Raw genomic sequence first — 25,632 nt, 5'->3', positions numbered from 1 at the left:
GTCAGACTTCATGATAATAGATTATTGTACTTTATAATAAAGTAAGCTGTCGGAGGGCGAGTAGACTTCATGAACTAGTCTCTCTAAAGGCGGTCCAGTGTGTTTTTGTTTTTAAAGAGAAGAAGTCCACGAAACTATTTGACACTTGTCAACACTTTTCCTAATCTCAAACGCGTTTCGCCTAACAATAAAAGACTTCATGCATTAGAGAAATTTTACAAGTTGGGTAATTAAGCATGCTCACCCTATTTCCTCGGCACCGCCCAGGAGCTTATTTTACAACTTCTTTGTCCACTGTTTCCAGATCGAATTGGAATTAAAAGTTGAATTTTGCGGAGGGACGAAAACCGGAGGACCCGGAGATTTAGAGCCTTACGGAATATTGAGCCTTGTAACACAGAAGGATTCAGCCAATAAATTCTTTACACTGAGAAAAAAATAAATAAATAAGCGGCAGTGTCGTTAACTCCAAAACTAACTTTGTTGCCTGAAAGAGCTACATACATGTTTATTGCTTTTCGAAACGAGTTTTATTTAGCTTATTCAATTTTTAATTTGAGCCTCAAAAGGTCTATCTTTATGTTTTGTGAACCATGATATTACGTACGGCCGTGCTTACGTAGCTAGGGACTTTAAGCAGTCAGGACGGCAACGCCACGGAAGAAGTCGATTAAAAATGACTTTATACGTTTAGTTAGAATTTCCAAAATTGCTGCATGAATTTACCGTCTAAGGCGCCAGACCTCAAACTCAACATAACACATGAATGTAGCGTTGAGTTCCAAATGTAAATTAAAATAATTTGCCGCCGCGGTTTCGCTTCGCAGACGACGCATATTTTGGTGATTTGACGTTGTTGTTTTACAAAGGACTGCTAAGAAATGTACAAAGTTTTGAAACGCACGTGCTGGGCTATTGTTCTGCCAATGAAATCTGTTGTTTTCCCACGCGCTCGTTGCCGTCGCCGTCGTAGTTTGCTTAAAGTCCCTAGTTTACACCATAGGACTTGCACCCGCAGCATGTTTTAAAAGCTTTTCTTTCATGTCGACAGGCTTGTATATGTTTCATCTTTAACCAAGAAAGAATAGCACTAACTTAAATAAAACAACACAATATCTTAACAATTATCGCTTGTTTTTATCGAAAATGCGTTAATAAAAGATCAAGAACGTTAAATTCAACTTTTCAAAAAGCTGGCCTTCACCAGAAAAGCATTCTTAAGTTTATCAATAAGAAAAAAGGCGAGCCTTCTCCAAGGAACACAAAAATATTTCTGTTTTAGCGATCCGCCATCATAGTGTGTGCTTAAATCATGTAATATCATGTTCACCGGCAGAGTAAGATAACTATAAAATATTCTCGGTTAAAAATACATCTTATGAAGTATATTAAGTAATAAATAATAATAAATAAATGACAATTTATATAGCGCCCTATCCAAAAGCTCTAAGGCGCTTCACAATCAAGGTAAAAAGTAAAATAATAATCAAACGTAATCATTCATTAAAATAACGCTTAAAAAGATAAGTTTTGAGATTACGCTTAAAATTGTTAATATCTATACTACATTTTATGGTTTCAGGAATGTCATTCCACAGCTTAGGTGCAGAGACGGAAAAGGCGCGATCGCCATAAGATTTCAACTTGGAGCGAGGAATCACTAACAAGTTCTTACACGATGATCGCAAAGACGTAGTTGGCTTATGAGTTTCTAACAAGTCACTGATATAACTAGGGCATGAATTATTTAAAGCTTTAAAAGTAAAAAATAATATTTTAAAAATAATCCTATGCTCCACGGGGAGCCAGTGCAGTTCCCTCAGTAAAGGAGTAACGTGATCATGCTTGCGACCACATAATATCAGCCGTGCCGCTGATATTAGTATTACAAGAAAAAATGGATTTTAATTGTATTTTGTCGAAAAGCTCAATTTGTTCAAAAAGTTGCTATCAGTATGGACTAGACTTTAAGATGAAATGCCTTTTTCCAGTAAACAACGTAGATTTTATGACATAATTCCACCTCACTGCAAAATATTGCACAAGGAACATAATGGTGCAGTCGGTCGATTTTCCACGCAACTCTCACGTGCTTAGACGTTTTCTAGCAATATAATTTCCTTTTAGCTACCTTGAACTCTACCCCGGCCATTGCGTGTTAATTCCATGTAAATAATCTGCATTTTATCACGTATTTTGCATGCACAGGGCAAAGTCCAGATGGGCAACAACCAATTAAGAAGCTCAAATTAATATGCATTGAAAAACGATACTTTTCTCTTCGTTCAATCTCTTTTCACTTGTTCGAAGAACGGAGACTGGCAAATATCTTTGTCCAGAGGCTGTTGGAGATAAAATAGAGCTATCTACTGCAGAATTATATGGAAGAATATTTTGATGCAAGTATCTGTTACTGAACAAGAAACCACACGGAGCCTATATTTTGGCCGGATTTGCGGTTCAGCGGATTGAACTGAATTGGTTCGAATTGAAGGCTTTGCTGTATTAGCAAAATCGCTGTCGACTGCTTTTCATTATTTGTTAACATGGAGAGTTATGGAGATTAAGACTTAGGAACAAGTTGATGCCAGAGGAATGCGGGGTCGCTCGATAAAGATTTGCATTTGAAGGCGATGACTTTGTTCACAAGGATTTCTCCTGCTTTCATCTAATTACAAACTTCTGAAGTTTTTTTTTTTTTTTTGCCTCGGAACGATATATTGCAGAAGGCATTTCATGACTGGATGAAATCAAAGTTAGGTGGCAGTGACTTCCACAATTCTTTTTACTTTTTTTGGTCAGAAAAGTAAAGTTGTTTCGTCCGCTGTATTATCTATTGATGGATTTAATCGCCATTGCTTACATAAGACATTCGTATTAATTAATCGAATTTAAACAATCAGCGAGTGAACTTTTACTGTTCCCAAGAGTTGTTGTTCTGATCAATACGATAACAATAGAAGCGATTCACAGTATTAGGTTTGTGCTTTAAATAGATATATTTAAGTTCGCTCTAAAGATAAGTGAAACTGTAACAAGCTTGGTTATCGGCCCAGCGTTTTAAGCCTGACTGACACTCGATGCCAAGACTCAGCCTCATTCCCAAGCTATGTCCACCACATTGCTTTGCGCCAATTAAAAAGTGCTGCGTAATGCCTATGGTGCATTTTGCTGCACAGTAAAACCAAAGGGATTTACTGATTTTGGCCATTTACGGCCAGAATAGCAATTACGACTTTGTCGAAGTTGTTGTAACTTAGTGCTACATCAGCACATTTCTCGACGTAAATCTTTTTGTGTTGAAATGTGCTTTCTCGTGGTATTCTTTTGCTTCATTGTAATTTCCGAGGCTACTGTATACAGTGCCCAAGTTGTTATAAATTATTGCTACATGAGCATGCTCCTCGTCGTAAATCTTTCTTCTGATGACAAGTGCTTTCTCGTAGTATTCTATTGCTTCATTGTACTTTCCGAGGTTACTGTAAACAGTGCCCAAGTTGTTATAACTTGATGCTACATCAGCATGTTCCTGGTCGTAAATCTTTTTTCTGATGAAAAGGGCTTTCTCATGGTATTCTTTTGCTTCATTGTACTTTCCGAGGCCTCTGTAAACATTGCCCATGTTGTCGTAACTTGATGCTACATCAGCATGTTCCTGGTCGTAAATCTTTTTTTCTGATAAAAAGTGCTTTCTCCTAGCATTATTTTGCTTCATTGTACTTTCCGAGGTTACTGGAAACAGTGGCCAAGTTTTTATAACTTAATGCTACATCAGCATGTTCCTCATCGTATATCTTTTTCCTTATAAAAAGTGCTTTCTCGTGGTATTCTTTGCTTCACTGTACTTTCCGAGGCCTCTTTAAACATTGCCCAAGTTGTTGTAACTTGATGCTACATCAGCATCAAGTTTCTTTCATTTTTCTTTCATTTTTCTTTCATTTTTCCCGTAATTCTTGTGACGCCTTCTTTTCGCGGAATGATTTCGTGAGGTGGCGTAAAAGTGAGATGACAAAAAGACTTGACTTTAGAGTTGATTTGTTGTGGTAGACATTTTACTTGTTCTTCTCGAATTTTCATCTTATCGTGTTCCTCTTTCAATTCAGAGGTAACCGCTAGATTTTCGTCTTCTGTGTCTTTGATTGCATCTGTTGCGTTTAATTTTGGAAATCAGACTTTGCTTGCTGTAGTTCTGTTTGGAGATTTGCAGCCTTTGCCTTCAAATTGTTGACTTCTGCTGTAGGAAAACTTTTCTGATTTTTTATGGTTTTGATGTGAGAGATTGGAAGACTCAAGGAGTTGAGAGCATTTAATAATAATAATAATAATAATTCAACATTTATATAGCGCAAACTACTATATAGATAATCAGTCGCGCTTTACAATCAGTTAAGGTGAGATCGGACGTCAGAATTCATCAGGCGCAATATGCAGCCTTAAAACTCTTTCTATGTAATTCTGAAACTCAGTGTCAGTAATTGTTGCCTATCCGATATGAACAATGTCATTTCTGACTTCACGAAGGTTATCGATATCTTTTCTGATGGCAGCGCTAATCTTTGAACCAATGCTATCCGAGAACAAAAGGGCAAGAAATTAGCAACTACAATCCCATTCTTCTGTTTTCCCATACTGTATTGTCGCCAGGTAACGAGCATTTTTCTTATGACTTTTCTTGGACTCTTTCATATAGAAGTCCTGACCATTCCTTGGCGTATTTTCCCATCCTCCCAAGCTTCCTTTGTAGCGGAAATCTCATTCTTGTCTGAAGATTCCCCTTAGTCGTTTCGGAATGAAGTTGAAGGCGATATAACATATTCTGAAGTACATACATACATACTTTATTGCCGCCTCCCCAATGGGGCTTTTCAGGAACAATATATAAATTACTGACTATACATTCAAATAAAATTATATAATCACAACATCTAATATAATCTAATCTAAGAATATATATAAAAACATATGTACACGATCGGTTAAAAAAATATATATATTCTAATCAGAAGTACTAATCAGATTTCAAAACTTCAGAAATAAGGAAAGATTTGAGTTTTCTTTTAAACATGTCAATGTTCGCAGCAAGTTTCAGTTCTGTATCCAGACCGTTCCAGAGGCTAAGAGTTCTATAGTGGAAAGATCTTTGACCGGTTGCTGTCTTGCAAAGTGGGATCTGTAGTTTCTGTGAGTTCCTTGTCGAACGTGTTGAGATTTTTTATCTTTGAACAAAAAGTGAAGTCAGGGCCTCAGGCGCGCACCCAGTCATGCATTTGAAAGCCAGAGTTGCATTACGGTAGCACAGTTGTTGTCTTATTGGTATCCAGAACAATTGTTTAAGAATTGGTGTAATATGGTCGTATTTCTTTTTGTCGCATAAAATACGGCCAGCGAAATTTTGTACAGCTTGGATTCTATTTAAATTATTTTCAGTGCTGTTACACCATACGTTGGAGCATTAATACAGTTTGCTGAAAACTAACGCATTTATCAGGATTTTTAATGTATCTTTGTTGAATGCATGCTTCACACGGTTGATTTGTCCCAGCCTGGACATGCAACTAGCAAATGTTGACTCCACATGATCTCTGTATGTAAGGTTTGAGTCAAGCATCACTCCCAAGTCCTTGGCACAATCGACAGGCAGGAGCTCTTTTCCCAAGAGTGTTAGACGGAAGTCTCCAACTTTGGCTGTCATTGCTCTACTTCCAAAGATGACAAGATTGTTTTTTTCGGGATTTAGTAAAAGAAAGTTCGCAAATGTCCAGGTAGATATTTTACTTAGGTCATCATTAAGCTTGCGGATGGCATTTTCTTTATTGTCAAGGCTGAACGTCAAGAGTAGTTTAGTATCATCCACATAGCATTGAGTGCTACAAGATGTGGTAATACTTGAAAGGCCGTTAATATAAATATTGAAGAGAAGTGGACCCAGACTACTCCCCTGGGGCACACCGCAGGACAGTGGTAGGAAGTCAGAGTAGACAGAGTCAATCCTAACGGTTTGATATCGAGGAGACAGATAGCTGTTGAACCACTTAATGGCTTGGGCCGAAAGCCCAGCGTCCTGTAGCTTTGCTATAAGAGCATTGTGGTTGATGGAATCAAAGGCTTTACTGAAATCGAGTAGAAAAATTGCAGAAAGTTTCTTTTTGTCAATACCTTCCTATTGGAATCAGTTGTAAGGATAACAGTAGTTTCATTTGAGTTCCATTTCGTATTCCCCATTTGTTTAGAACTCAGTCGTTGATTAATCGACAAATATGAGGTGAGTTGGTCATGGGCGGCCCTATCGCAAACTTTAGATAGTATTGGCAAAAGCGAGATGGGCCGATTATTACTTGGAATTTCTGGGTCACCGTCCTTTAAAATAGGAACAACTTCAGCTTTTTTCCAGTCGATCGGAAACTGAGATGATTTAAATGTGGCATTAACAATTGAAGTGACTAATAGCAGTATGGACGGTAGGCAATCTTTGATAACATACATGGGAATTTTGTCGATTCCAGGAGCTTTATTTGATGACATAGAGAAAATAACACATAGCCTCCCGGTTAGCTCAATGGATAGAGCGCTGGACTGTAGTGCGGGAGGTCGAGGGTTCGAGCCCCGGCCGGACCAACACTCAAGGTCTTAAATTCTTAAAATAATTGAGTAGAATTTGCTACCTTCTATAACATCAAGAAATGGTTAGATATTCTAGCCTTCTCGGATAGGGAAGAATAAGTGGAGGTTCCGTCTCCTGCAGGGTTGGGGCAGGAGACGGGACCTGCTTAAACAAATAAATGAGCTTCAACTTCAACTTCCAACTTAATCAACCTGCTTAAACAAATAAATGAACTTCAACTTCAACTTCCACTTGATCACAACTCACACAATCGTTAAATGAAAATTGTTCTAACTCCGGATATTCTTTAGGGACAAAGACATTGCTATTGTCATTAATGTCATGTTTAAATTGCTCTGCCATTGAATTGACTTTCTCGGCTGTGTTCTTGCCCACGGATGCAAAAAAAATTATTGAATTTATTAGCAACAACTTCGCTGTCCTTTGAAAAAGTCGTCTTTGATTGAGATTTTTTTGGAATACAACTTCGAATTGCCTTATACATGCTGTTACTATTATTCTTGTTGTATTGAATTTTGCTGTGAAACGAACTCTTTTTCCGCCATTCGGATTTCTCTCTTAACTTCGCGGTGGAAATTTTTGTATGCGGACCAAGCAAGAGGATCTTTTGTTCTTTTTTAGCTCAAATGTTCTGATGGATCCATTTTGAAGTGTTCTGTAGTAAAAGAAAGTGTAAAATAACAATACGATAAAATAATATAGATTGTTAAGGGGTTTTTCCTGGTACTGTAATTAAAACTGGGAATATCATTTTATTTCATTAACATGGTCCACAGGCTGAGTTGTCATTATCTACATATTGCAAAAATTTAAGTTCTTTAACCCATTGCTTGATACCTGCGTGTTATGCGTACCTATACACTCGGAAAAGCAAAGACAATTCGCAGAAAATTGTTAGAAATCATCTTTTCCCAAAAACAAGCCCTAGAAAAAGAAGATCATCGAAAGAAAGATACATACATGTTACATTCAAGTTGGAATTGGTGGCCTTTAAAGGTAAAAATCGCAAAATTCTTCACATTTGTGTAAACAGGTATGCGGGTCGAATTTCAAAGAGAATAGTTTTTTTTCCAGATGTAAAGTTGAGTGAGTGAGGAGATAAATGTTTTTAATGTCCTTGACTTCCAACTAGAAATAATTGACTTTATTGTGGTGACATTCACCAAGCAAGGGTATTCAATGTCATTAGGAGCAATCTCTCGCATTCTCGACTGCGATTGGAGGACAATCAAGAGGACATTTGCAGTGTATTAGGACAACGGTAGTTCGCAAATATATCCGGGAACTTAAAATTGTGTGCGAGAGCGGGAAAGTGAAGAGTGATGTACTACGTGTGTTTGGAATAAAGCGTGTGTTTTTAAGCCTTGTGGTGTGCCTTTGTGGTCTCACTACATTACAAAGCTGGTTTAACCAAAGTGCACACTTGTAAATTTACCTCGGATTTATCGCAATTTCGCTTTTAAATCACGTGGCACGTGGTGAAAAAAACTGAATTCTGATTAAGAAGTCAGTAATTAACAAGAAGTCAGGGAGGTGACTGGTCCACAAGCGAGTGAAAGCATTCTTTAAGGGCCAAAAATGAAAGAAAACATTCTAGTTGTTGTTTGCCTTTGCGTACAAAATTTGGCTATTGCAAAGGGTTTACCTTTTACTTTTGTTCAATTGGCATCGTTCTTATAATAAGAGTTACCTTGTGACCGAATGCAAATCTGTTAAGAAAATTTAAATTGTAATTCGGTCGCGGTAAATCGAAGGTGAATTAAATGATATAAATGTCGATCGGAATAAAAATAAGTCTTGAGAACATTTTCTGGTAGCTAGCAGAGCGAGCTTATTGAAAACAACATGTCGGCGAGCGAAGATTTCTCTCAGGACAGCGGCGAGAAAACATTTAAAGAGGACGTCGAAGAAAGACTGCAGAATCTAAAAAGGAGAAAACATGGTTGCTGAAGAACACGTTTTAAGTCGAAAATAATTAGGGGCATTGTGCGGGCAACTAAGCGACGCACAGGAACGGGCTGTGGACTCAAAGGAGCGTCTTTCAACCGAATATGCACTTTTGAAGGACAACTTAAACGAAGGAAAGTCGTTGAAGAATTGGGAAAATTAGAAACGGACTTTTCGAAGACGAACGCTAGAGTGCAAGAATTTTTGGGCGGTCGAAAGGATGAGTTATCGAGCGTGGTAACAGACGCATCATTGAACACTCATCGACGCCACGTTGAAAAAAGCATCAAAAAGAAAAGTGAGTTAATCGCAAAGGACGAAATTAGGTCTCAAGTGGAAAGATTTGAACGTGAAAAGGCCTTCAGGACTTAGACGAAAAGGACAAAGAACGACTATTTGAAAGGGAATTCGAAGGTGTTGAAATAAAAAAAGCCGCACGAAAATCGAAACTGGGACAAGACATTTGAAGTCAATTAAGGCTTATTTCCATTCCCGTCTTTAATGGCGACAAAAGGGCGTAACAAGGCTGGAAAACAGCATTCGTGGCATCCATTCATCAAGCACCAGCCACACCCGAATACAAATTGCTTTAATTACGACAAAATTTATCTGGAGAAGCAGAAAAGGTTGTTGAGCCTCTAGGACATTCTGCTGCGGCTTACGAAGCAGCGCTGGCTCGACTAGAACGCAAATCTAGCGGAAAGCGAAGAAAAATAGCCTTACATCTCGAGAAACTAAAACAATTCTTCCTGAACACGTGGGAGACATCGAAAAAATTGCGGATTTGTTGGACGTAGTCGTTCATAGAGAAAAATTAGCGACTAAACTTAGTGCAAAATTATACCTCGTGATGTAAACAGTCAGGGAATCGAGAACTGAAAAAAAAAACACCCGATGGCTCCAGTAGAATGCGCGCATCAAGATGATACATACTGCCTGAAACAAAATCACCTGAACATTGTGTCAAAGAAAATTAGAGAGCAATCGGGCTGAGTCGTATCTTGTTGTCAGATTGGGACCGAACAATCATTTGAGTTCGTTGAAATCAAGCGTCACAATCAACTGACTTGATCAACCAAAAAGTATTTCAAATTGTTGAAGATGATTAAATGCGGATATTTAGCCTTGTGCGCTCACGGATAGTGAGCCTTGTACGTTCAGACAACTCTCAGATATTCATCAGAACCTCTCATTTCCAAAGAAACGTGATCAACAACTGTACGACTGTTCTTCTCTTCAGTTGCCTGCTGTGTGACTGTGTATGGTTCTTAGAATACCTAATTGAATCCATCAACTTATTAAAACACCCCAGTACACTTGAATCAAGCTTTGACTCTTCAGAATTCTTTCTTCTTAAAAGTGGAATATAGAGAGATTGAAGGCACGGCGTGATATTAATTATTTTACTACCCATGAATCGTATTCAATTTTCCCGGCCATCTTTTAGTGACTGATAAAGGAAAGTCGACTGCATTTTAACGATTTAACCATAGTTTTCTTGAGATAATAATTAAACATATAATTTGTTCAAGTTTTCGGATTACTTTCTTTGCGGGAATTCTATTAATATATTTCGTATTGAGGAATCCTCCTTAATCGTGGAACATGTTGAATCCGAAATGTAAGTCAAATGAAAATAACAAAAGAAATCCGGAAAGGTATCGAGACCATTAGCTTGATGTACTCTTACTCCTTTAAAAACAAGTAAATTCTCCGTTTTTCGTTGACAGTAACACAAAATATGTGTACGATACCAATCGAAGAATAACCCTAAGATGCTGAATACATCATTTGCATGAAGCCATACTTGATATTCCCGCGGAAGTTCCCTTAACGTTTCTAACATTGACACTTAATTCTTATTGAACTAACAGTGGTAAAGTAATCTCAGTATAAGTACTCCGATCACGCTATGACTGGTCGAGGATTGCGTCATATGTCGATATAATCACCTCGTGCGAGGTGAATGTAGCAGAGGCGCCAAATTTTAAAATGGCTGCCTCGTGTTTTGTCAAAGTTACATAGGAACGTTGTCTATGTTAACATTAAAATTAAATTGCACTAGTCTTACAATTGTTTCCAGAATAGTTTATCTGATATCATCCTTTTAGGAGGGAAAACATGAAAATAGAGCTATACATATAACATACTTCTCTATTAGAAGGTGGAAAAGGCCCTAGCACATCAACAGCTACTCTAGCAAAGGCATTTTCCACTGGAATTGGAAGTAAAGGTTCTTTTTTGGTATTCCTTGGCGACTTTCTCATGGAATATTCTTTGAAAGACTTACACCAATGTTCAACATCTTTGTACCTTCCTTTCCACCACTCGTTGCTTAACCTTATTGAAAGTCTTTTGATTCCTTTTGGGTTGCGAGAGAAGGTTGATGCAAAGCTTGATGAAGTTTTGACGCTGGACATCATAGAGGAAGTGCCGGAAGGGCCGTCAGGATGGATGTCGCCATTAGTGGCTGTTTCCAAAGGTGACGGTGACGTGAAGGTCTGTGTTGACATGCGCCGAGCGAATGAAGCAATCGTCAGGAACCAGCATCCAATTCCAACCGTCGAGGAGCTGTTAAATGACTTGAATGGAAGTACCATGTTTAGCAAGATTGATGTCAAGTGGGGTTTTCACCAGATCCTGCTCAGCGAGGAAAGTCGTCACATCACTACTTTCGTCACGCACCGAGGGCTGTATCGGTACAAGCGGTTGATGTTTAGGGTGACATCGGCAGCAGAAAAATATCAGCAAATCATCAGAGACGTGTTAAGGGGTTGTGCTGGGGTTGCCAACATTGCAGACGATCTTATTGTTCATGGAGGTGACGTGGAGGAACACGACAAGCGTATTTTTGCCGTGTTGGATGGGCTGAGTGAAGTGGGGTTGACGGTGAACGGAGACAAGCGCCAGTAAAGGTTGTCGACGCTACGTTCTTTGGCCATCAGTTGACTAGTGACGGTATAAATCCATGCGAAGAGAGATTAGCCGCTATTAGAGATGCAAGAACTCCCAAAGACGCAAACGAAGTACGACATTTTATGGGTATTGTCCAGTATTCTTCGAAGTTCATGCCAGACGTAGCGTCCGTAGCGAAGCCTATTCAAGAGTTGACCAGGAAGGGCGTCGTGTTTCACTGGGGAAATGAGCAACAAGCTGCTTTTGAGGAGCTAAAGCGTCTAATTACCCAGGCGGAGACACTGGCTTATTTTATGGTTGGCTGCAGAACGCGAATCATTGCTGATGCATCCCCAGTTGGCTTAGGGGCAGTTCTCACCCAGCAGCAGTGAGGCATGTGGAGAGTTGTCTCGTACGCTTCAAGGGGCTTAACTGACGTCGAACGGCGCTACAGCCAAACGGAGAAGGAAGCGCTGGCCTTGGTTTTGACATGTGAACGGTTTAACATGTATGTTTCTGGACAGGACTTCGAGTTGGAGACCGACCACAAGCCTCTGGAGCGTATCTACTCCAGTACTTTGAGACCTTGCGCCGGGATAGAGAGATGGGTCTTAAGGCTACAAGGGTACGATTTTAAAGTAGTGTACCGCCCAGGAAAGACTAATATAGCAGACGCGTTGTCCCGCTTGAACTCGGATCACGTGGACCATGGAGAGGAGTATTACTATGTTAGAGCAATTGTTAAGGACTGTGTACCCGTTGCTCTATCACCTAGAGAGAATGAGGAAGCTTCCTATTGTGACGAAGAATTGACCCAGGTGAAGAAATGTGTTAAGACAGGGAACTGGGACTAGTTTATACTTCCCTCCTATGCACAGGTTTAGGAGGAATTATGTCTGTATGGTGAACTCTTGCTTCGAGGCACAAGGATTGTGGTTCCCAGGCTCTTGCGCGACAGGATGGTGCGGTTAGCAGACGAAGGGCACCAGGGTATAGTCAAAACGAAGTATCGTCTCGGCAGTAAAGTTTGGTGGTCAAGAATGGACAAAGACGTTGAGAGGTTTTGTAGAGTTTGTCATGGCTGCCAGGTCACTTCTGGATTTGATCCTCCAGAGCCGATTTCTCGCGTTTTTCCTACAAGTGCCCCTTGGCAGGACTGTGGAGCAGATCTACTAGGACCCCTACCTACAGGAGAGTATTTTGGTAGTGATCAAATACTATAGTCGATTCCTAGAGGTTGCAATGATGAAGTCTACGACAAGTTCCAAGGTCATCGAAGCACTTGCACCCATGTTTGCAAGATTCGGTTTTCCATTCCCGCTAAGGACAGATAATGGCAAATCACTCCATTGTGGCCACAAGCCAATGGAGGGGTGGAACGCGAGAATCGCTCGTTACTGAAATGCATACAGATCGCACATTTGGAAGGAAGGAACTGGAGAACTGAGTTGCTAGTATGGTTGACGGCGTACAGATCCACTCCGCAAACGGCGACAGGGACTACACCCTGTTATATGATGTTTGGTCGCGAAATGAGATCCAAGCTACCAGAGCTAAACAGAGAGACAGTTGGTGTGCCATGTGAGGAAGTGCAAGAGCGAAATTGGTCAAGTAAATTAAAAGGAAAAGCTTACGCTGACCGTAGGAGGGTGCCACCCCCAAAAGCATAAGTGTTGGCGACACAGTTATTGTGAAAGCAGAGAAAACCAACAAGCTGTCTACCAACTTTAACCCTGATCCCTTTAAGGTTGTTCATAATACGGGGTCAGAGGTAACACTTAGGAACGAGACTGGCATTGAACTGAAAAGAAACACTCTGTTTGTAAAGAAGTATAACGAGCACGGAGATTTATCCAATGGCAACGAAGACCAAGTTGTACAGGCAGGTTCTGCAGTACGGGTGGATGACCCAGGGGCAAGCAAAATTTCAGAGACGACAGTCGTACCGATGCCAAAAGAGATTCCTGGAACGTCTGAAGATTCTTAAGAACAACCTAGGCATTTCCCTGACAATGAAAACACCGGAGTGGGAAGTCCTGTTCGGAGGTCGACCCGGACTGTAAGACCCCCCGATCGTTATAAAGCCATATAAACTGAATATGAACTGAATATGATATGAACTGAATATCTTCAACTTCTTGTCCTTTTATCGAGCGACTGGTTTGAATTAAAGGCTTCGATTCGTATGTTGAACATTTAGGAAAGGAGGGAATATAGTGTATAGGATGCTAACGAGAATGTAATATGCGCGATGTAATGTGATGCGTGGTGTGTGATGTAATACCCTCGAGACCTGCATATATACAGCATGTGTTTAATTATTTAGTTAGTTCTCTTAGGTACGTGAATAAAATCGAATCATTTTAACCGCTGTGTACTACACTACTCTCCAAAGAAGCGCCTTGTTCTCCCAGTCTACTACACTGAGGAGAGTGACTAGCTGAATGTTTTGGCGAAGTTCGATTACTATATTGAACGATAACATGTTGCGCTAAATCAATTCTCTCATCTACTGAAATATCGGCAGGCTTGGCTTTACTGAAAGCAAGTTTATCAGCATTGCGCGCTTCTCCCGATAAATTTCGGTCTACGGCTTTCATTAAAGATTTTTCTACAATCTTTGACGCCCCCATCACGGGTTCATTTGCTAACGAGACAGGGGCACTTTTCAGTTTCCCTGCAGGTTAGACTGCCACTGAAAAGTATTTTGACCCTATTTTGATAAGATATTTGTCTACCACCTCCACGACGAACATTTCTGGGATCAGGTTTTGAGCGACAAAAATAATAAATATGTCCTTTTCGACCACAATTATAACAAACGGCATCGCCAAAACTCGCTCCAACGAAGGGCTCACGCTCGAAACGTCAGCTTTTATAACCGTAACGGTGGCCAATTTACCATTTCAACTTTGTTGATATATTCAAATTATTTCGTTACCCCCACCGACGCAGCGACAAACAGTTTCTTTAGAAATTATCAGCCTCTAAAAGAAAAATACCCAGGTTTACAAACTTAAACTAGCCCGCAGTGGAAAGGTCTGCTAATAGAAACGAAGTTCCACTCACAATTGTAGGAGCTCCAAAACCGTCCTCTACCAACTTGTAGATAACAAGTCCTCCACCAAATTTGTTGGGGGGTTTTACCACCTCGCTTGGACGAATTAACGAGAAGTACCAAGACTCATTAATTCTTTCCTACTACAACGCTTCAGATCTTTTCTTCTATTACTACTTTTTCTCAGTACGGCTGCTGCTATAGCTGCTATTTTTCTTCTCTTTCAGAAAGGAGTGCCCACATATTAAATGCAAAAAATCCCAGACATGTTTGGATTCTGACCGTGGGAGTTTTCATAGTGTATTCGTTGTTTTGGAAAGGAGGAAATTGGGTGGCTCGCTCCGAAGCACTTGGCGAGCACCAACGAACTAACTAAAAGCCAATGATCGTGCTGCGCACGAGAATCACGTGCAGAAACAGGATTTTCAGTGTGGGTAAAACTCAAGGTCAGTTTTACCAACCCAAACATGACCACTATTGAAACTAGCCATTTCCAACCACAACAAGCGATTAAAATGTCTAGCATGCTAAGAAGCATAGTTAATCGAGGGGACTGGTTATGAAAGCCGGCGAACTTCAAAGGACCGGCCTATTGTTTGGGTTTTGAGGTTGAGATGCACCGTCACGTGACATTGACCGTGCATCTAAAAACAACATGGCGGACGCGTGTGATGACATGTTCTTCTTTGGAGACGATTTAGAGGCAATTTTAGGAGTTTTAGAAGAAGAAGAAGACCTTGATGAGCACTTCAGAGAAGCAGCTGCTGATGTAAGCTATAGAATCTGTTTTAATAGTTAAAATATAGCCTAAAAACGTCAAAAAGGAAGATTGAACATGAAGGTCGAACAGACTAGCTTTCGACATCATGCTTTCGATCAATCACTCTTATTTCGGGCTCTATTTATAAACCATTTCTTGCCTAAACGTTATTTTATCAGCTGTTGATTTAAAGATGATTTATGAACCTAAGTAGTGTGTGATGTTGATCGTGAATTTGGTTTTGCAGGTTCACCCACTGAGCGTCACTTGCCCTCATTGTCCAAAGAAATGCAAGAGTAAGAGCGGACTGAAACGTCACATCACTGTTAAACACAAAGATAAAACAGAAGAAACAGAAGAAACTGAGACAGACAAACCAGAAAATCGAGATCTATTAACTGTGGAAACGTATGCAAGCATCGTTGGCAATGCTAAAGTGAAACTTAGAGACAGCAAAATTTATCCAAAGGTAAACAGAGACGAGATATGGTCCTACAACTGCAACACTCTACAATCTTCAACACCTAAATTTTCTGAAATTCAGGGGCTTTATATTCAATTGGCAAAGTCTGGAAATGCAGAGAGGTTTTATGCAGCCTTTTACGCTAGCATAGTCTTGCATGCTTCGAGCCATTTTGTAGGATTATCAAGAAACTCTGCTACATTACTTTGTTCAAAAGTGGCCGACTGCCTTTTAACACATAGCAAAGAAAAAGCAGAAACTCACACATGTGAACCATTGACGAAATTATCTGATAAAGAGAAGTCAGGGTTACAGTATATTGGAGGTTATGTACTACATAAGCTACATAACAAGCACAAACAAGCAAGTAAAACACTAGAAAATGACCACGCAATCTCACTGATAATGGCTGGGAAATGGGACAATCCTATTGGTGAAGATCAGAGATTGACTACAACATTGAATCGAGGTGGACTGTGGAAGATCACAAGAAATGCTCAGTCTGTTTTTGAAAGAACTGAACACTATTTCAGGGAAGCTACACGTAAAACCAGTCTGAAAAACATTCCTTTAGCTAATATTATTTCAAGATTAATGCATGATGTAACTGTTGTCGCATCTCACTCTGCCATGTTAGCCGACTCTGAAGTTGAGATTAGTAGCCATGTTGCCAAAGATGTTCTCCACAATATTATTAGTTTGTATGTTAGAGTTCGTTCTTTTTCATTTGTGAAGGACGTTATTCAAAAACACAAAATTAGATTGAAACAACTGAAATCAAAAGCTCTTCGCAAGGACATCAATAGGTCATCAACAGACTAATTACTGTAATATTCTTTAAATTCCCAAAACAAATAGACTTTTCTGTAAATTTAATGTTCCTGTTTTATTTAAAAAATATCATAATAAGTTTGACTGACGCTGTGCCTAGAATATGTATTTCAGGAATTATGCTACAAATATTCAAGTAGAAATACAAAGGAGGCAAATGTTTGAAAGTCAGTCCTTATGTATTATATTATTAAAACTTATATTAAATTATTAAAGCACAATTGTTAAAACCAATGATGTTTGTGAGTTGAATACATTGATATGAAAATGATATGGAATATATCAGACTGTTTACAGATAAGTAAGAAACCTTTCCCAACAATAAATGGGAACAATTAATCCTATTGATTTATGAAACACCAAATAAAACAGTGTTATGATATAATGCTATTTACAAATTTACAAAAAACCTGATAGAGTGAGCACACTTGAACAATGAAAGAAAATATTTTTAGGGGATAATCAAAACAAGGGATTAGTCTCTAAGATAACTATTAATCCAAAATCCTCACAGAATAAGTATGCTCACTCTAATGTATTATTTTAAAATTACAAGATCACTCACTATATATTTATGAATAACCCTATGATACAAAACAAGAAATTGATACTTTTTATATTTTCCTAGGTTTTAAGCTATGTTTTAAGTTAGATACACACTCATTTGGAGATACACAGGTTATAATAATCAGCAATGTCAGCATTATTTAGTTTTCTTCCTTTTTGGGACAGGGTCATCTGAGACATTAACCCATGCCTTGTTTTTGTCTTTCCTGCCTCGGGTATTACCAGACTGACAGGTGACAGCGCGTTGCACTCTGATGGTGTTATTGTTGTAACCAAATTGACGCATATCTGGGTTGTCACTTCTCCTACCAAGCTTCCTCTGGTTCCCAAAATACTCCTCAAGGGGATCTTGGCAAAAGCGCTCAGTGAGCACATATTCCATCCCTTCATTAAGTAGAAACTTTGTAGCCTCTACAACTGAATGAACTGTGATTTTCAAGCCTTCGTACGTTTGCCAAGAGAGAAACATCTTGCTCCTTGCATTGTTGGTGTACTCACCAGGACGATTGGCCACACTCTCTCTCCAATTTCTCAAATAACCAAGGAAATCATTGGTTAACCAGGCAAACCGTTGATCATTCACTGATGAATATGGCTTGAGAAATGGCTTTCTTTTACGCACGTGCTCATGTTGGTTGCGAACATTCAGACAATCAAAGAAGTTGTCCATCATTTCGCACAATTTAGATGTGGCGATGGTGTCGGGAGGACCAAATGACTTAAGAACATTTGCCACTGAAGCACTGAGGATCTGGACAGCAAGGTTGACTCTCATTGTAGAGTAAGCACTGAGCTTAATATGGTCATAAGTTAACCGAGGAAGCAGCTTTAGGCCATTGTCAAGGTCTTGATGAAACAGCTGGATAAAATGCTGCCAGAGGATATAGTGGCCATCATTCCACATGTACCTACAGAATAAGACATTGGTTATTACTATCAATCACTAAATCAAACTACTTTCTTATCGTATTTTACACCTAAATCATTATATGAATTCTGTAAATGTAATGTTGTTTTGAATAACTAAGGAAATGTAAATCCACCCAAGTTTTCAAGGGAGTTCCCAATCACAACCCCCCTCCTTACGTAAAAATCTTATTGTTTGTAACCATAGTAACCATGTTAGCTAATGTTATCTAGTCAAAATGCCAATAATTCTAGCTTGACTATATTATTTCACCTCTTACTAAAAGCAAGGGAAATGTTTGACTCTGTTGTCAATTATATGAATAAATCATACAATTTCTAACATGGATGCATTGAAAGTGCAAATTTTATTCTGTGAAATTATATCTCTACAATAATAGTTTCAAATATATCGACTTACCGAGTACATGTACCATGACCAGAGCTGTAGACACAATTTCTTGTAGTCTTAATGAGATGGGGAGCATCAGAACAAAAATATATGAACCTGTCGGGTGCATAGAGGTTCACAGTGCGATAGCACACATCAGTTCCAGCATTACCATCAAGAGCTTTGTGCATTCTGTACAATGCTCGGTTGGGTGACGCTCCATCTGATGTACTTGCAATCACCCAAAGATTACAAGCTAACTCAAGCACACATACTGCTTGCCAAAACAATGGCATAAGCTGATAAGATGTAATCCCATCGGTGGCAAAATAGGCTAAGCTGAACTTCAACTCAGTACAGAGACCTCTGATATAAAAGACCATAGCATGGCTTGCAATCTTGTCAGCTTTTTCAAGTGTTCCAAAGTTTATATCAGGATCTCCCAGGTCAAGGAAACCAGTTAGTTCCCCAGATACTTTGTCAAATACCAGATTTGACAAAATTTTCATTTCGTCAAAAAGGAGCACAATGTATCGTTGCACATCGAAGTAGCTGTTTGTAAGAACATTCAACTCCTCAAGTACTTCCTCTTGAATGCCAGCTTTGGGTCGTATACAATTTCTATAGTCCTTCAATGTGCGTTGGCTCGGCAGTACAAGGATGTTACTTTTCCTGAGCTCTTCATAGCATGCTGGGGACTTGGTAGCAAGTGACAAGCAGTATCGAATGATCATAGGATGGTATCGGACACCAGTTTTACTCTTTGTCATCAATTTCTTTTGCTGCTGCCAGAACAGATCCATGAATGGAGTGATATTTTCATTGGATGTCCCCAATATACTTGTAATGTCATTGCTTAACTGGTTGTCTACTTCTACACTTGACTTTTCTATCTCTGATTTCATTTCTTCAAGCTTTCGTTCTAGTTCTGCACACTTAAGCCTCTGTGTTTTTAGGGTTAGCTTTATTCTCTCTGGTGTTGTGTGAGAGACTGGAGCAAACAAATGAGCAGGCTTTGCAAGCTTTCTTTGCTTTGCTTTCTGATCCACCTCTGACTTGTGAGAGTATTTGTAGCAAACACAGCACTGCTCACATGCTCCACCAAAACTTCACAGTCCCGTGTTCTCCAATATTCCAGCTGTGGGAATATCTCAGAATCATCTCTGAATAACGGATCCACTGACTTCGGTATAATGTGGTGTACGATATCGGATGACAGTTCAAATGGTCTCACTCCAGGGCAAATCAAGAGAACATCAATTCTCTTGATAAGTTCAGAGACTGATGTTCATAACGGATCGCAAGGTTTCAAGATGAATCGCATGATCATCTGGCAGAAACCATCCAAACACAGACACAGAAAAACCAAGACTATCATCGATGGTGAGCTGAATCTTTGGTAACACAAGCAGAGAACTCTTCTTTGTCAATACAATTCGATCGATTGCTGCCTCTAAGATCCACTCACTTAGAATTTTCAAAGATTTCACTCGTTTTACTAGATCTTTAAAGTCACTGTAGCATTTTTTAGGGGCCACTTCTGGGATTTCGTTGACTGCGCTTCGAGGTGGACGCACATTTACTGGTGTTGTGAAGCTACGCTTCGGCATGTTTACTGTTGGCAAGGCACCAAACTTCGGTTTCTTTTTCTGCATCTTTTCAGATTGAACTAGAGTAGAAACAATCACAAACAAACAGAATCAGAATATAACGTTTGAAGTTTATCAAAGCTCAAGTTAATTGATAAGCTATGCACCTAAGCACCGCGCAGATTATGTCTAGGATCGCGTGTAGTTAAACTTATAAGATTGCATTTAATACTTACAAATCTCAATATCCTCGGGCCTAAAATGGTTTTCGCACGTAAAGACACGATCATTGTCGATCTGGCGCTTGAAATCTTTGTCTACAACGCGTGTTTTGGTCAATTCGTTTAGCCAAAGTTCTCGCCATTTCTTGTATTCAGCATTGCGAGGGGCAGGAAGTTTCCAGATGCCGATTCCTTTCGTTTTGCGGGACGAGCCGCAACCAAAAACAGAGCAGTTATCTCCGGGCATTCCTTCTTCATTTATAGATACATACAAGCAGTATTTAAGAAGGAATAGTAATATTACAGACGTAAAACGTGCAGTCATCAGTACAAACGCTCACATGTGAGACGCCATCTTGAATCTATGTGATGCACGGTCACGCTAGGTTGAACTCGAAAAACCAAAACAATAAGCTATCCCTTTGAAGTTCGCCGGCTTTCATAACCAGTCCCCTCGATTAACTATGTAAGAAGGAAATCCACGAACTTGGCTGTTCAAGCAAACACTAAAAATAAAAGATCAAAACTATAAATTTACCAAAATAACAAGTTGGCGCAAAAAAGCGAGACTTAACAAAACAAAAGGTAAACCTAAAAATACTCAAAATTGCAATCCTTTAAAATACTCTACAACAGCTATGTTACCTCGGAAATAACGCAGTCCCTATTTTTATCAATGTACTTACCGAAACAAACAGACTTGACAGAAGCTTTTACTTCTCAGAAACGTTCCTAGCCACCAAGTTGAAACCTACCGAGAGACAAGTTCAAAGAGACAAGTAAATCCCGACAGTGTTATTTACTTTTCTTCCCCTTAAAAGCGAAAGTGAGGTCACCTTCTAGAACGTGCTTTATGTTGATGCAGCAAACTACAATTCCCAAAAGGCTAGATCTTCATCGTTCCTCCCGCCGATCTTCGCAGGATATGGTTGTAAAATGAAGCAGTTATCTTTCCACAGAAAGATAAAATATTTGAGGAAAATTTCGCTTAAGACACATCGACCAGTCTGGAACCGCTATGATTCTAAACAAATAAGCCATGGGATCTTTTAAGCTCTTACTTCAACCGCATAATTGAGTAAGTAATTTTAAATATTCTATAAACAAGGCTAAAAGATTAGGAAAAAATTATCAAAATGTTTAAACCAAACGTTTTCGGCTGTTTGCCATCATCAGTAATTTGTTTGCCATCATTAGTAATTTTATTTAACCACATATCGCATATGAGCGAGAGCTCGTTAAAATGCGAATGTGGAAACCCACCCATCCCACCCCAGGGGAGGACATCCATCACACATGTACAGTAATCTCGTGCGTGGGAAATTAACGTCTCCTACCTCTAACCCTGCAGGAGACAGGGCCTCCATTTATTCGTCCCTATCTGAGAAGACTAGAATATCTAACCATTTCTTGATGTTATAGAAAGGTAGCATATTCTTCCCAATTATTTTAAGAAATTGCCGGTACCCATTTATACACCTGGGTGAAGAGAGGCACTGTGAGAGTAAAGTGTATTGCCTAAGAACACAATACAATGTCCCAGCCGGGGCTCGAACCCGGACCACTCGATCCGGAGTCGAGCGCACTAACCATGAGGCCACCGCGCCTCCACAACTTGAGATACTACTTACTTAGAATTACAATCCACAAGTTTACAATTGAATGGAGACAGTAGAATCTCGACACGACTCACAGCTCACTTACAGTTCTCCAATGGAAAGCGAAATTTTGAGTGACTTGAATGTGCAACGTCAGCATTTCTCACCGTAAACCTCACGATGAAACTATTGCGACCGCATCCCAGAAAATTTGAGGTCGTTTGCTTTGCAGCACGGAGCATGCTGGGTGTACCATGTTTTGTTTGACAATGGCGGACTTTTCGAACACATTCGGAGTGAAAGAATAAGATGACTGAAATGATTAGCTGTATTGATGTATGCAATTTATATGTGAATTTTTAGCATCATTTAAATCAGATTGTCTAGTTGTTTAGTTTTCGAACCTTTTCAGGAGGTTATCTTTCTACTCTTATCCTCTCTTGCCATTATCTAAACCTAAGAGCATTATCTACAAAAGACTAACTGCGACGAGACTCCATTCTTCCACAGCGCACTAGGTAGCCGCGACTGACAAGTGGGGAACTGGTATCTGCTCGACGAATTGAGGATGTTTTGAAATTGTGCCTTCCTCTTCGGCCGAGAGAGCGATGGACAACACATTTGTGCGTTAGTAGACTTAAGAAGACTTTATGCCTCCGAGGAGAGTTTTCTGAGCTGAAATGTTCGAAATAAAATAGTCACACAACCAAAAATAGGGTGTATTAAACGTGACGGTCTTGCTGCAATCCAAACGCGGAAACTTTAAAATGAATTTCCGTTTTTAGCGGTAAAAGCAACCGCAACAGATGTAAATTAAATCTACGAACGAATGCGAGAGTGGAAAAGGTTCATGATGTATGTTCGCAATTTGTTGAAGCTTTTTTCTCGTTGTTTATGTGTACAGCTGGAAGAGATATCTAGTTGATGTCCATACACATTTATTTGGAAGTTGATCTGACAAACTCTTACATGTATTAACCAACCACATGTAGTCAGTTTGTGGATACCAGTTCGTCGGTCGTGCGGTCAGTCAGTGAGGCATGCAGGCAGGCAGGTAGTCAGAAATTTAATTTGCTGGCTTGACAGTTATTCAAGCAACTGGTTAATCAGTTGTTTAATCAGTTAGTTTTGTTGTACAAAATTAGGCTGTCAATGTATCAGTTGCTCAGTCTGTCAATCATTAAGTTTGTCAGTCAATCAGCTTGAAAGACAGGCATCTAGTGAACAAAGCAGTCAGCCAGTAAACCATTCAGCTACTTATAATAAGCAGATGATTACTCGTTAGGTTAATTGGTCCTCAAAGCACGCCTCCCATCAGCGAAGCGAAAAATTACCAAGATACTGGCCAGAGTATTGATCAGTTAATAATTAACGATTAGTTGGGTGATCAGTTAGTAAGTGAGTCAGTGACTCAATCAGGCAGTCGGTCACTCTGTCAGTCTGTCAGTCAGTCAGTGACTCAATAAGGCAGTCGGTCACTCTGTCAGTCTGTCAGTCAGTCAGTAACTCAGTCAGGCAGTCGGTCACTGTCAGTCTGTCAGTCGGTCAGTGACTCAATCAGGCAATCGGTCACTCTGTCAGTCTTTCAGTCAGTCAGTGACTCAATCAGGCAGTCGGTCACTCTGTCGGTCTGTCAGCCAGTCAGTGACTCAATCAGGCAGTCGGTCACTCTGTCAGTCTGTCGATCAGTCAGTGACTTAGTCAGGCAATCGATCACTGTGTCAGTCTGTCAGTCAGTCAGTGACTCAATCAGGCAGTCGGTCACTCTGGCAGTCAGTCAGTGACTCAGTCAGACAGTCGTTCAATCTGGCAGTCTGTCAGTCAGTTAGGGACTAAGTCAGTCAGTTGGTTAGTTTGTCAATCATCTTGTCAACAGGGGTTCGTAATCTCTTGATTTTACCGAACAGGAATCAAAAGCAAAGCCGAAAGAGGACTGTGGAAAAGCCACATTTTCTGGAATATACTAGTGTGATGTGAGCATTTGGTTTTTTCCTTTTAAGGGAATCAAAATTAGCCAGCCAGTACTCTTTCCCTCACCCCCCTCCCACCCCCTCTCCCCCCACAGAGTGCTTGGTGGTGATGTCAATCGTGTTACCTCTGTGTTCCTTGCTGGCTGATGGTCTTTGGATGCGTGCAAACGTTCCTTATCATCGACTTGGTTATATTGCTATCCTTTGGGGACTTCTCCCTGCCCCAAGAGAAAAGGCAGCTCATCTTCCCTTCTGGTTCCATATCATCGGTCAGATCATCTCAATTTACCGAGTGACTACGACATATCTACTCAAGGCATTAAGAGAAATTCTCCGAGAAAGTGAAACAAAGTTGGAAATGAAAATGTTTAACCCACCTTCATTTTGTGTGTGGAGGTAGGTTACCTGGGGGGATGAACAAAAACAGCCATATTTGGATCGGCAGGTGTGTCATTGCCATGGTAAGCGCGCTTGATCACGTCGGCCTGAGGTCTAGGTTTTGACCGTAAAATTCACTCTCAAGAAGTAAAAATAAACGAGTCGGGTTCTCGGGTGTAAGGGAACCAATTTACATGAAATTCATACAAATGGTAGAGGTACTTTCGTAGTTCATAAAATTCGCCGATAAAGTATTCTGGGTCTCGCAACCTAACATTTGTCCACATAAGCCGCCCATGTTTCCTGGGTTTGTTTGTTTTTTATTCATTGCTTATTGGATATTAATGATGGCCTACATGTAAGATACGTCGCTGATCTGGGGCATAAGCGTACACACCAGAAGTTACGAAGTTGCAATTTTTGATCCACCTCTCCTTCAGAAATAAATAAGTCTTCTCCAGGCGGATAAATTTTCACATTCAATACCTAATACCTGCCCAAACTTTGGCGTTCTCTCTTTTTGTTTATTTATTTATATGTTTATTGCTGTTGTTTGTTGGTTTGTTGATGGTTTTTTTTTCGGTGGGGGGGAGGGGTGACCGGAAGTAAATTTATGCCCTCGATCAAAAACGCTGTAATGGAAATTTGCATATCGTTGTGCGAAGGAAAATGTCCTGGTTGGGACAATGGAAAGTTGTTCTCTTTTAAATCCCGAAGGGGACGTGTGTGAGTGCAGTGGAAACAATAAAAACTCGCAAGTGCAAGCCTACGGACTTGGTATAAACCGTGGTGAAATCAACGATGAAATGGATCTAATTCTTTACAGTGCTGGAAAATACATACAACATTTCACGTGCGAAGTTTTCATTCTCTTGTGACGAATAGTTAATCATAACTGAGTTTGTAATTGCATTTTCACAGTCTATAAAGCAATCTTTTTGTTTTTGGGTGTGGCAATTTTCACCCAAACCTCAGTTCAGCTTCATTGACTTTGGTTTTTGTCTTTAGACTTATGTCATGATGCATATTCTCAGCATTTGTTCAAAGAAACTATGGTTTTCTTCGTGCATGTTACATTGTTGTTGGGCTGTTTCTAAGTCTGTTTGCATCAAGGTACTGGATATGCCTCAAGGCATACACTTTTACAAGGGTTTTTGATGTTAATCACGTTGAAGCAAGCTCGCTTGATATTTGTTAACATCACCGAGATCGTCTGGGGACTTACTGGAGGGGCTGGTGCAAATAATACCAAGTACAGTTTGGTAGAAGACCAATCGCAGTATATCACGAGGAGACAGCTGGAAAACTCATTCCAGTAGCACCCAAACTTTTCAACCCTGTTCCCATTTTCACGGGGTATGAGATTTCTCAACGTTTAATTTTTACTTTATGCTTCGGTTTTTCGGTTTTCATTGTTTGTTTTGGGCGGGGGGGGG

General features: G+C 39.9%; 2 protein-coding genes and 2 pseudogenes across 3 annotated transcripts in view; 1 reads left to right on the top strand and 3 right to left on the bottom strand.

Moving 5' to 3' along the window:
- Nucleotides 1–25,632, bottom strand: part of LOC148716672 (uncharacterized) — a 53,607-nt gene that overhangs the window by 5,433 nt on the left and 22,542 nt on the right. The gene's annotated exons all lie outside the window — the stretch shown is intronic.
- The window catches only part of LOC148716670 (uncharacterized), a 65,719-nt pseudogene continuing 43,349 nt past the window's right edge, over nt 3,263–25,632 (bottom strand).
- On the top strand, nt 15,059–16,810 carry LOC148716677 (uncharacterized). The gene is made up of 2 exons (XM_088744340.1): nt 15,059–15,291; nt 15,530–16,810. Exons 1-2 carry the CDS (start codon nt 15,178–15,180, stop codon nt 16,565–16,567), a joined length of 1,152 nt encoding a protein of 383 aa, XP_088600466.1. The 5' UTR covers nt 15,059–15,177; the 3' UTR covers nt 16,568–16,810.
- On the bottom strand, nt 15,657–20,684 carry LOC148716676 (uncharacterized; annotated as a pseudogene). The gene is made up of 3 exons (XR_015995087.1): nt 20,266–20,684; nt 18,471–20,109; nt 15,657–18,051 (listed from the first exon to the last, which is right to left on the bottom strand). The product of XR_015995087.1 is annotated as an uncharacterized LOC148716676 (transcript).

The sequence above is a fragment of the Stylophora pistillata genome, chromosome 14 (assembly GCF_964205215.1).
Source record: "Stylophora pistillata chromosome 14, jaStyPist1.2, whole genome shotgun sequence".
Lineage (NCBI taxonomy): Eukaryota > Metazoa > Cnidaria > Anthozoa > Scleractinia > Pocilloporidae > Stylophora > Stylophora pistillata.
Note: the sequence above shows the minus strand (reverse complement) of the source record. Positions and strands in the feature narration are given on the sequence as shown.